Here is a 13292-nt window from a genome sequence, read left to right on the forward strand (position 1 = left end):
GGTGCCAAAATGGGCTTATGTTGCCCATCTCCTGTGCCTCACCCTTCAACATTATAGAGGTGTCGTTCTCAGCCCTGTTCATTTTCAGGAGTGTGCAGTCAAAATACTTACCATGCTTCCTATGGGCTTTACAGGGTTTGCTTAGGGTCTTGTAAAGAATTGCAGACCTAGTATGATGTCTAATTTGTAAGACTCTTCAAAAATCCTGGACAGATACCCACGAGTTAAATCACGTCATTTTCTGAGTGGCTGTGATGGTCTTACTAAGGAAAGAGCTTGTTTAAATCCACCCTGCTGGGGCATTTCTAAGTGTGAGTCTTTCAGTGCTGTCCTGCACAGAAGGTGGCATCTTGATTCTTGGTCATTAAAGCTTAAATATGGTTAAAGCTACCCAAGTCCTAAGGAGGACTAGTGAATAATTAGCTTGAACACTAAGAGCAACAAATGTGTCTGTTATGTGCAGTCATGTCAGAAATGCAAATACAAACTTGCTGAAAGAATACTGCCGCAATATTTGTGTAGTGGGGAAAGTATTGTGCAATCACAGAAAAGTTGAGGTTGGAAAGAACCTCTGAAAATTCTTTAGTGGAACCCCTCGTCACCTGCAAGGTCAGCTACAGTGGGTTGCTCAGGTCTGTGTCCACTTAGGTTTTGGATATCTCCAAGTATGAAGACTCCACATCTTCTCTGGGTAACCTATGCCAGTATTTGACCATCCCCACAGTAAAATAGATTTTTCATATGTTTAAGGAGGATTTCCTTGTATTTCAGTTGTGTTCATTGCCTTTTGTCCTGTCACTGAGCACACATGAGAAGAATCTTTCTGACTCTTCTTCATTCCCTCTCATCAGACATTTATGTATGCTGATATCCCTGCATCGTCTCTTCTCCAGGCTGGCCAGTGGCAATTCTGTCATTGTCTCACTTATGTAAGATAGAGCAGCCCCTTAATAAGTTTTGTGCATTTCACTGGATTCTTCTCCAGTATTTCCAGTGTCACTATTGCACAGTAGACAGCAGTGACTAAAGAGGAAGAACCACACGCCTCCACCAGCTGGCATTCCTCTGCCTAATGTAGCCAGGGTACCTCTCAGCTTCTTAGTGACAAGGGCACAGTTCTTTCAGTCCTATTCGTGTTCTGCCTCGTGTCCATCAGGACCCCCAGGGCCTTCTCTGCCAAATTGCTTTCCAGAGGGGTGGCCCCCCAGCCTGTGCTGGTGCTGGGGTTGTTCCTCCCCAGGGCAGGGTTTTGCACTTCCTCTCTCTGAACAGCATGAGATTCTCATCATCCCTCTTCTACAGCTGTTGAGGTTCCTCTGGATGGCAGCATGACATATCAGTCACTCCTCCTAGTTTTGTGTTGTCTAAAAACTTGCTGAAGGTTCACCCTGTGCCAGTGATTAGATCGTTAATGAAGATATTGCAGCACTGGACCCATTATCCACATCTGGAGTACATGGCTAGTGCTGTGGATCACAACCTTCTGAGACCCAATAACCAGATATTTGTGTGTTGTACTATGGCTGAAGACCAAGCAAGTGTGCACAAGTTAAGAATTACTGGATGAATTCAACAATTTCTTGCTTGCAAAGCTTAAAGATTATAAACATATATATAGTAACAGCCTGTGTTATTTTTTTGTCAATGCTGTCATTTATGTTCTGAAAAAAAGTGGTACTTTGGAAGCATGCTAATTCAGAAAACAAGCATACAAAATTTGTCAAAACAGGTGCTATTTATATAAGCAAGGATTGTGAATTCATTCTCTTTTTTCTTTTTTTTTTTTTCTTTTACCAGATCGCTCTGAACTCAGAGCAAATTTATTTTCATTCCTTCTGGTGCATGTTATAATTCCTATCTGGATCTGTTGGAACCATGGTTAGAGTTATATGGCATGATTCTTTCATCCTTATACTGAAAATGAATTTGAACATGCAACACCACTTAAGCTAGACTGAACTGCTTGCAGAGTAAGATGTTAATCAGCAGAAGCCAGAGTGCCAGAATTACTAATAATTTAGGATTAGACTGTGTGGCCCATGTGAGTCAACAGCACATTGTACTCTCCCAGAAAAAGGAGGTTTGTGTGCCTTAATGAACTTGCTCCTTGCTGCTGAGGTCAGGAATTCTTTCTGGACATGTTGTTCCAGTCACATACTGCTGGCTGGCTCTAGTAGACTACAAAATGGAGGAAAGACTGCAAATTTTACCATAACCATTCGCTCTCCACTTCCTCCCATCCCTGACACCAGAAAGAAGTTGTTGCAAAAGCCCCTTTTTTTTGGAGCTATATGGTGAATGCCCCCAGGATATGACACTCTGAGAGGTCGTAAGGCTTCCAAATCTCAGGTGTGAGAAGTATGAGAAATGTGGCATGCCCTGGATTCAACCTTAGTGCAAATAAATGGCTGAAAAATCTAGCTGTACCTCAGTCAGAGCTGGTGACATGCTAAAATGTCAATTATCCTGAAGTCCATCAGAAAATATAGTCTACATTTCTGACACCCAGGAAGGCATAGGATGTAACACTTGTATTCTGCTCACCATTATTTGCAGAAGGTTTTGTAAGGAGTCCTCACCAGTTCCAATGAAGGATAGTCTTTAATTTCCTCAGTGTCAACCCATGGCAGTGTTTGATTGTGGTAACAATCCAGAATGGACCTTGGATGACACTATGTCCCAGAAATCTAGATGTGTGACACCATCCTCAACAATATCTTGTGATCTGTGCTCCACTCCAAATTGACTGACTCATTTTACATTATTTAGAATAGGCCAGTAAGGAGCAGAGAATGAATGTGAACTACATACAAATCAGCCATACCTCCTCTTTCTTCACTTGGCATCAAGGGGCAATTAAATTACTGCAACCTAACAGGTGCAGCTATTTGGACTGAGAAGTTCTGTGTGGGGAGAAAGAGGCAAACAAAATTAAAACTCCATTCATGACTTCCCCTATATTCTCCCTGTCTCTTTTTTTTTTTCCTTCTGTGAGAAATATCTGTCTGAAGAAGGCAAATCAAACTCAGCTTTCAGACAGATAATCAGGTGCATCAGACATTGGACCATTGGACAACTATGAATTGGGAACTGATTCTGGGGCAGCTCCTCCTCTTAAAAACTGCAAGCTCCAGAAAGTTGTGAAAGGACATGAACAAGAACAAGGACAAGGATAGGGACAAGGAAAGATAAAAGGGAAAGGGAAAGTAGGAAGTTCCACATTTTGATGATTGAGCATCAAACTGACAAAAACCAAATGTTTACTCGAGACAGAAGAGATAGCAGCTGCCTGGAGCATTTTGCTCGGGTTTTCTAAGAGCTAAAAATAATGCTGTGTGTTTTTTAACACCAAGCTAAATACAAAGCAAAAAACCATAACTGTTTCAACTGCTTTGCACGTGCTCCCCCCTTACTTTCATAGGCACAGCATCCCTCTTCAGATTAATTTTTAGATACTTTCAGACTTGGCTCTTGAGTAAGCTCTGTTTCTTCTCCTCCTCCTGGTCATGTTTCTCAGGAAATTTTGGAGTTGTTTTGTGTTTCTGCATCACCACTGCCCATTACCTGGCCCCTGTACAGGCTCCAACGACAGACAGCATTCTGAGCCATCTGGAAAAGTAAATTCCAATAGAATAAAGCCCAGGGCTTCAATGCACAGAATAAAAAGCTTTCCCTAACTTAAAAATACTGTACTAGCTTCTGTAAAAAGTCCATTCCTCTGCAGTCAGTTCTTATTATATAACAATCAGTTGAGTGTTTCTTCTATATATCAAACTCAGTTTTTAGAGAACCTTGTTCAGATGACTCTGAACAATAGTTATTTACTGGATGTGCCTTGGCAGCCTTCCTCTAAATCAGCAGAAAGAAACAGTTGCTCTCTTTTCTCAGTATGGGCACCACTGTGCTTTGGTACCACATAGTCATTTTCCCTACTTATTTTATATTGCTTTTGAATGAATCCGTGAATCCAGAACCTTCTACCCTTATTTCTTTCTGAAGCATCAGCATTATAATCTATTGCACTGACAGTAATATGTTGGCTTCCATTCCAGGATCCTGATTGTAAAAACCCCAGATGTATGAACGAGGGCAGTCACCTTGAGAAGTATCCCTGAAGTCTGGCAAGGAGGGGCTGCACAATCTGTGCTGTACCACAGTGGCTGAAGATTTTGGCTGCCATCCTCTGCAGGGAAATGAAGGCATAAAGATGTTAAAGGACACATCCCAGTTTTATAATTTCCTACATGCTGGAAGTAGGACAGGTAAGGACTCCTTCTAAAACAGGTTCACTTTTAGCGCTGATCTGTTTGAATCCTCCATAGTTTTAATCCTCAACATCTCATAAATCCTTTATGTAGGACCCTGCCTTAGGAGACAAAGACATTATATCTGAAAGCAACTGAAGCCAGGCTGGTGCCTGGCAACCCTTTTGAAACAGTAAAAGCTTTCAGTTCAGTATGAGCTAGAAACAACTTGCAAACTTCAACTGTGAGGTAACTGCGATATTCAATACTCAAGTATTGACTAGGATGGATTCGTCCTACAGTGGGAGCTTCACACTTTGAAACTACTCCTCCTTAGGAAATATCCTAGCCCTGCCCAAAGCTCTAAAAGACAGGTAACATGATGCCCCAGGAAATAATTTTTTTAAGAAGATCCGTTCTGCCTACTTTGATGTCTGGCCTCAGAGAATTGCAAGGTCTGTGTCCCAACAGGTAGGAAATGATTTGACTTTGAATGGGAGACAGGACTTTCACATGTACCCCTGTGTCTGCTGTTGTCTGTTCATTGATGGTAGTGTCTGGTTGAATGGGGGGTATGGATGAAGATGTATGTGACTCTGCTAAGGCAATCTATCAGGAAACCATCTCCCAGGTTTTGTCTTTTTATGATGCCTTGTTAGGGCCAAGGTGTTTCAAGTGGAAGGCATCTAAATAATCTCTCTGGATTTTCCTAAATCATATTAAACTTAGTAAAAACAAGAAATGCACTTATAAACAAAGCAGCTAGACAGACTAATTTCATTTTTCAAAAATAAACATACAACTGTAGCCTGATGCTGCTATGAAAATGGGAAGGATTTGTCTTTTCTCTCTGTTTTTGCTTTTCCTTATGCCTAATTGATTTCAATAATACAGTGAAAAGAAAAAATGGCTTTACATTTGTCTGCTATATGATGCGGGCTCTCTGTGACTTACACATATACAGGCAGCATTAAAAATGATCATGAGCAGGGAAAAATTTAGTATTGCCTTGAGCTTTTGCATGATGCAGGTTTTACAACTGTTTGATTCACACAGACAATTACCAAATGTTTTGGTAAACTGTGTATCATGTTTGTACATAAAAAATGACCAGGCACGAAAGAAAGAGAGGAATGAATTACATATAAAACAGACTGAGTTGCTGCAGTGGAATTTTCCAATGCAGCATGAAAATCCTATTAGGATATTTATAGGAGCTGAAATAATACAACTTGGAGAGTTTTCCACTGGGCAAAACAGTCATTAGCCTTGATTCCTCTTTTTCATGTACTTAACTTTGAGCAATCCCATTTCTGTTCTTCAAAGGAGGTGTTTTAACTTGAAGTGTGTGAGCAGGAAGACTTGCATAACAATGATATAGTCTTTTAGGGTCTAGAGGTTTTCTGGGGGGTTTTGTTTGTCTAGATTATTTTTTGGCATTGCTATTTTGTTTTGTTTTTCTAATGTTCTTAGTGTTTTGCTGACCTAGAAACTAATTCAAGGGACTAACAAAACTGAATAGCCTTGTTCAGTGAAGCAGGCTTGCATAAACTCATTTCACACAAGAAAGAGTCGAAGATTGTACAGTACACGTGGATCCCCTAGATCTTTGTTTAAATATACTCTATGTAAATCACAGACTTTGAATTCCTAAATTTGAATTCATGTTAGATGATTGGACAAAGAATATTGCTTTGTTTTGTGTTAATCCAGAGATATTTTTTCAAGCTGTCAGCATTTAATGACAAGATTTACTCAGGCAGAGGTTCTGAAAAGTTAAAAACAGCCAACAACTATAAAACAACTGCTTTTTTAATTACCTTTTTTTCATGGAGAACATTCTATACAATAGATGATGACAATAGTTGACTTTAGAAGAAAAATATTTGACCATAAGCTTTAGACAGTTGTTGATTTATTTTTCCTACTTAGTGTTTTCTTACTTACATTTGAATTCTGATGATATTACATTTGCTTCTACTGCTTTTGAGAAGCAGATATACAATCTAATAGGCAATTCAAGAGTTTGTATTTTCCTCCCATAAAATTTAATGTTTTCATAACTGCAGAATTCTCAAGCATCAGAGGTCAGACTGTACATCAAAAATGCCAGCCATAAAGCATTGTGAATAAGCCCATTTTTACAAGGCTCTTTTTTTTTTTTTTTTTCAAAAAGATGAATGCTGTGAAATGCTCAGCATCACTTTTCTTGGAAAAGAAAATGAAATTCAGGAAGGTGGATCAGGCAAAAAGTATTTTCCTGCCACAGGTCTGTATGTCCTGCCATGTATATATCTGGGACTGAGTGTGATATGTGCTTCTCATGAGATTTTAATGGACACTGAATCTGGCCTCTATACTGAAGTCTGATCCAATGTGGACTCCTCTGAGTGAAACACTGTTTAATTAGTCAGATGATATATTAGGATAGATGTTCTCAAAGTACAGATGGACAGAAGTGTGCATCCCTCATCAGTCTCACTGCACATTAGTGAATCCTGTGCCTATCCATCCTTGCTGCTCCCACTCATGCCTTTGAACTTCCACCATTAATACTTGTCCTCAGTTCCAGCTGAGCTTCCTTGCAACTTTTTGCTTAGAGCAAATGTTGCACCTTGAGATAAAAACCCAAAACCAGCTTTTGCTCTCTTAAATCATCTATGCATTGATGTATTTCTAAAATCAGACTTCGGAGAGGGAATTCTGCAAGTGAAACTGTGATATTCTTGAAGGCTGTTGAAAGATTTTCCAAAATATTTGGGGATTTATTCCTTATGAACGATGTAATCTCGAATTAAATAGATACTGTATTAAGGCATCAAAGCAACAGCTTTAATCTGTTTTTCCCATTTCTATAGTTTAAGTCCTGAGCTTTATCAGAAAGAGCTGCTGCTAATGACAGCCTAACTTTCACTATATATTTTCTCTTGTTTTTTCCTCCTGTATTTATCCCCCATAACCTATTTAACCTGTTAAAAAAAAGAGTAAAGAGTAGCAGTTTGGCTGGTGTCTAAGAGAAGAGCAACAAATTAATTTGTTTTGTACAGTCATTCTACATATCTGGAAATCTGTACTGTGGAAATGGTATCTGGTAATATGGCAGAAAAAAATAATGTATGTTTCCCTGCACTATGGATCAGATGGAACTTAAAAAAAAAAACTTCTGCAAGTGCATTTGAGTGACTAAATGTGTATGTGTCCATGTGTTAATTTCTAGGTCTTTTTTCCAAGGTTTGTGACAGATGGTACTGAAACTCATGTTTGTGTAGCTGTCTATAAAAGTGATCTTTATACTAATATGATTTTCTCCTATCCAAAGGGCTGACAAGCAGGGAACTTTGTCCCACAGTCCTCATGTGCAAGGATAGCAAAGGCCAAATTCCTTGCTTTATAACTTCCCCCAGTACATAGTGGGTCACATTTTGAAACATTTACTGCAAAACTCCTGGAACACCTTTTTCTCTGCCACTTTATTTGTGGAAGGTTGAATGAGGCAGCTTGCAGGGCCTTAGCAATGCAGAATACCTTACAGGTATGCATGTTTGAAATAGGTGAGCTAGGATAACATATGAAGATGTGAGAAATGAAAATAAGTTTATGGAAGAACAAAGGGACTTTGCCCTTATTTGTATATTCTTTGAGGCTTATGCTGATGTATTTCAAACCCCAGCATCACTTCAAAACTACAAATGTTGAGACCACATGATTAGAGAAGCAGATCTTGTTTTCTTGTCTGCAATTTTTCTTGTGTTTGGCTTGACTCTAATGAGAGTGAACTTTTGTTCATTTTGTTTTGATTCTGTTTTGATCATGTTGTATAGTACCCCAAGCACCTCAGCCATGCCAATGGGGCTTTATAAATAAGTTATTAATTATTATTTGAGTATATTAAAAAGGAGAACATCTTCAGAAGCAAAAAGAATTTTCCCACTTAGAATTACTTTCCTAGAAGAGGTCTGATTAGTAAAAGGTTTCATGAATATTTAACTGCTTTTAAGATGATTTAACAGCAGTAATCAAACAGAGAAACTATTATCATGGTATCTGGCTCCTCTCTAAAGGTTCTGCTAGCAAGTTCTCTGCAGGACACAGATGGTCTGTGGGCCAAGGTTTCAGAACCAAAGTACCAATCAATTAAGAGAAGCAAGACAGCACCATCGGTGATTTTGGAGAGCTCATTCTTTCATTTACAGAACTTTGACATTGGTTTCTCTTTAAAAAGAATAACCCCTTTAAGAAATATTTTTAAAAGCAATCATCAATTCGCAGTGGAACAAAATTTCATATATCTTCAAGTTTCTGTGCAGGAAAAAATACCTTTTTTTTTTTTTTTTTTGAAATCCAGAAAGGACAACAACAAGTAGAGTTTCTGCTTTATGATACACAACCTTGTCAATGTGTGAAAGCAGAATAAAGTGCTAATCAGCTCAAGGCACCTATGTTGGAAAGCTTCTGTGCAAATCACTGTTTGATTCGCTAATAAATGAAAGCTTTGAACAAAAAAAATTGACTTATCCATTTTGTACTAACCCTCCACAAGCTGGCCTACTACAATTATGAACAATATGTAAAATAAAAGAAAAGGAAGGAAAAAGTAACAGAAGAAAAGAGTAAAGAAATAATAAAGAATTTTTTTAAAAATTGAAAGCACTAAAGTATTCATATTAGATAAAATGCAAGTTATTTCTTTCAGAGACTTACCAAAGTTCTTTTTAAGACTCTGCTTTCAGTGGCTTCTTTCTGTTTGGCCTTCAGTTTGTTCCTGTATAAATCCCATGATAAGTTGCAAGCACTTATTTCTCCATCAGCAAAGAAAGAGGAGTGAGCTGATTTGACCTTAGAACGTGGTGAGCATGGCCCAGCATCCTATGGGATCAAGGAGTCACAAATTAGTTTCCACACTGCTGTTGCTTCTACTTGTGTGTGTATCCAGATTCCTGCTGATGGTGCTTTTGCCCAAACTAGAGTGGATTTGAATCCAACAGAATATTATGAAGTTTGGGGCAGTTTCCATATTGTTTTACTTTAATTTTAAGTGGTTCTTGCTGTCACAATGGGCACAGTCCATTTAACACTGTGCTTTGTCATGCAGGAACCTAGCCTGAGAGTCTGCATTGAGAGCAGGATATTTTTTCCATGCCTTAAAACAAGGATGCCTGCCCCAAACTGGCCATGGAGGGTGCCTGCCCATGGCTGCTTGTTGCACAGACTAATGTGCTATTTTGGAGGGAATATTCACTTTTCTCCTGCTGGATTATCCTCCCTGCATTGTACTATGACCCCTGACAGTCAGCCGGACTGGGGCCCAGGCAGCCAGTGAGAAACCTACTCAGGAAGGGTAGAGTTTACCAAATAGTTGTCTTTATACCTTTCCATCCTTTGGGGAAGAATCAGTCATCCTCCTTCATCCTAAGAGGAGAAAGCAGCTGAATATGAGTGTCCACACTAGAACACAGCATTCATGCTGTCTGACCTGGTGCTCTACAAAATTAACTCAATAATTTCCTAAATGTTCCCCAAAAAGAAGCATTACATACCTTCTCTCTCCCTCTCTCTTCTTCTCTCACTAACAGTCATGTTTTCAACAATAATTCAGACCCATTTCTGAAACTTATGGTGTCTTAGAAAAACCCCTACACCATAAATGTGCACCTCTGTTTAAACAATTGCTAACGTTTTACCTCTTGCTTCTGTCATGAACTGATTTTTCTTTGAATGCTGAAGATGTTCCTCAATTTCATTTTTTAACTTATCCCTATCATTTTCACTGGCAAGACCCCAGGGTAACCCCTCTAGAAGAAATGGTGTTGACTGTCTCTGCAGTTTCCTTGGCATTATGGTCTGAATCCCACATTGGCTCTGGATCAGCCATTCAAGGTCAGGAACAGAGAGTACAAAAGAAAATTATGGATATTAAACATTTTCCTTGGCTTTGGATGCAGAGGGATTTTGCTTTCTGAAAACTAAATGTTGAGTCACTTTAACCTGGTGGGATTCTGATATGCCCAGAAAATTTTCCCTGGATTTGTTGTCCCAAAAGCTTTTTTTTTTTTTTTTCAGGAGGAATTAGTAATCCAAATCTTTCATTTTTAGCTATTTCACTTGCCTAACCTTAATTACCCATAGCAGAGATCCAGGGTGTAGAAGGAAACCTTTGGTAGCTTTCCTGAGAGAGCCTCAAGAAGAGAGAGCTGAGCTGTGCCCTGCAGCCATTGCCTGCTCCTGTGTGCTCCCAGATCAATAACTAAAAGGGTGCAAAGCCAGTTGGCCACCAGGGCAGCAGCATCTCTCCCCACTAATGAGGGTGACCTTTCCACCCAGGGCTTCACATGACTGAAATCAGGGGAAATTAGTTTACTCAGCCCAGAACTTATATAACTGGTGATGCTCAGGCTGAAATTCCTGCTCATGGGGTGATGAATGCGTTGTGGATCTATTTGAAAAATCGTAGAAATCAGACTGAAGATAAAAGGACTGCAACTAAACCAGCTAGATCCTCTGTAGTTTCTGACAGATAGGTGAAGAATAATGATGTCTCCAAAGCGTCTGTCCTTCCGTTTGGAGAATTACACATTTGACAGTAAAAAATCGCTGCTGCTGAACCAAAGGTCCTGCTGCTTACACCATTTACAAAGGCCCTTAAAATTATGGACGAGAACACAGCTCTGTGAAGAAAGGGAGACTGCTGTGTGGGTTGAAGGGTAACATTTAAAAGCTTTGCTCATCCCAAAGCAGCCACATCACTTCTCATTGGCCGTTATACTCAAGCTTAAAAAGGGACCTTGAGATATTAATTATGTGTCCAGCTAGCTATTTAATCAATCCATTCAGTACTAAACTCTTATATAGCAGCTGATATATTTATGGAATACTGTAAATATTTTAAATATAAATGAAGGGGAAATTTTGTGCCACTTTTATATTACCTTATGCAACAAAAATGTATCTTCACAGAAAAAAAAATCAGTTAAAAGTGTTACATTAGGTTACAAACTGAAATGCACATTTTTTTTCTTACATAGACCTACTGCTTTCACTTGAAATATAAATGAGAATATTATTTATTATAAAGGCAAAATGCAAAATAAAAATTGGATTTAAGAAAAAGTGTTCCTTTATCTTTTTTAATCCATGAACTCACCATTTTTAAAGGTAAATTTTAACAGGAATTTTTCCATAACTCGCATTTCAGAAGTTGTCCTTTTAAATTTTCCAGAGATAGCAAATAGCCTTAGTGTGTGTAACAGGTAAAACACATTGTGATGATTTTTCCTTTCAAGTACTTTAAAAAACATCTCTGCATGAATACACAATGGAAAAGACCTAAATTTCTGTAACCCAAATCCAATTATATCTGGAACTCTGCAAACAATAAATGGCTTTTTGAAAACTGCTAGAAAAGTTTTTTGTTCTACAGTGTTAAGTTCCCACAAATGGTAATTTAAAATAATGTAAGAAATTGAAAGATGCACTATACTTTAACAGAGGTGCTTTTATTTGTTACACTTGGGATCTATTGAATCTCAACAGCCTTATATACTTAAAGTTTTCTATGTGTGGTAAACCTGTGTCTGACCTTATTGGTTCATGAATAATGAGGATACATAACATTTTTTCCCTTTAAAATTCAAATCTTCTAGGAGTTCAACATAACAATGTGCTCAGGGCACTAGACTACATTAAGGGTTGTCTTCAGGTGAATGTGTAAAAATATATCCTTATTTTAGTTAAGAACAAAATCTACTGTTTGATGAAAGTATGTCCTAAAACTCATTGTTAAAAAACAACCCTAAATCAACAATTCAGAACAGAAACTTTTCTTGGATCAAGAAGAATAGGGATAGGATTTTGGATTAGATGTTGACATTTGATGCATATTTTTCAGAATGACAGGCTGGAGGAGCCGAAAGCCAGCTTCACTTTAATCTACCATTGCACAGCCAGAAGGTCCCTTGAAATAATGATCAGAAACAAAGCTCCACTCCCTACATTTGGTTTAGTGTCCCACTTCCTTCTAGAGAGTTTCTGGGTTGTGCAGCTGTCTCTGACCAATACCTACTGAGATGCTTCTGATAAACTCAGAAACTCCAAACATAAGCTGATAGACCATAACTTATAATATTAGAATATTTTTGCTAAGTGGATGGTGTCCTCCTGTATTTCCAAGACCTTTCTACTGGCCATTATGTCTTTTCCAAACTTTTGATGAACTTCTTTCTCAATAAATCTTACATTTAAATAAAGTACATTCTGGTAGCTTTTCTCTTCCCAGATGTCTCAGATTTTGGGGCTTTTCAAAGACAGTAACACACATCAGTCTCTTTCTGAATCTGCCTCCCATCCCAAGGACATACTGGTTTCCCATCTCTCATTGATTATCTTGTCTTCAGACTGTTCCCCAGGGTAAGAACCACGAAGTTGGTCTTTGCTGACCCTGATCTGGGTGAAGTATGCCTCGGGTCCTCCAGCAGATACCTCATCCACTGTAATATCCAGTGAGGTAGAAATTTTAGACCAACACATCTAGAGTCCATAGCTTCTCTGCACATTGTATCTATTTTACACTTATACTTGCTTTCTTAGGCTGCCTTCTAGTGATTTACAAATCACAGGGAAATTTGGAGCCATTAAAGAGCCGACAGGTTACAAGGATACTTCTTGCAAGTTATCATCAGCTTTGGGCCACGGAGGCACAACTACAGAAAAAATTCACAATACTTTGGCTGGCTGCACTTAGGACTGCTACAGAGATCTCTTCAGAACTTGTTAATTAGGTATAGCCAAAATCTCTGGCTATCTCAGACAGATAGCACTGATGTGGATGTGTAAATGAAAACAAATGTAGAGTATATAGCTTTCATAAAAGAAAATCAATTAAACAGTTGTGATTTTTTTTTTCTGCCCAGAGAAATCCAGAAAAAAAACAAACCAAACTAAATCAAAACAAACAGAAATCCAACTGTAAATCCATATCACGACATGCCTCCTGAGGGGGAAAAGTACAGCAGTAGTGTGCACAGCTGCCACCAAGAAGAGGTTACAATTGCA

The 13292-nt window shown here is 38.6% G+C and overlaps 1 protein-coding gene across 1 annotated transcript in view; it reads right to left on the reverse strand.

Moving 5' to 3' along the window:
- Nucleotides 1–13292, reverse strand: part of LOC148225467 (uncharacterized) — a 43757-nt gene that overhangs the window by 12525 nt on the left and 17940 nt on the right. Inside the window, exons 2-3 of the mRNA XM_088175555.1 lie at nucleotides 8946–9110; nucleotides 4098–4183 (exon numbers count right to left, since the gene is read on the reverse strand). Coding sequence (XP_088031681.1) covers nucleotides 4098–4183; nucleotides 8946–9110 — 251 coding nt within the window. The remainder of the gene's footprint in view (nucleotides 1–4097; nucleotides 4184–8945; nucleotides 9111–13292) is intronic.

The sequence above is a fragment of the Sturnus vulgaris genome, chromosome 1, assembly GCF_052056855.1.
Source record: "Sturnus vulgaris isolate bStuVul1 chromosome 1, bStuVul1.hap1, whole genome shotgun sequence".
In the NCBI taxonomy this organism is placed as follows: domain Eukaryota; kingdom Metazoa; phylum Chordata; class Aves; order Passeriformes; family Sturnidae; genus Sturnus; species Sturnus vulgaris.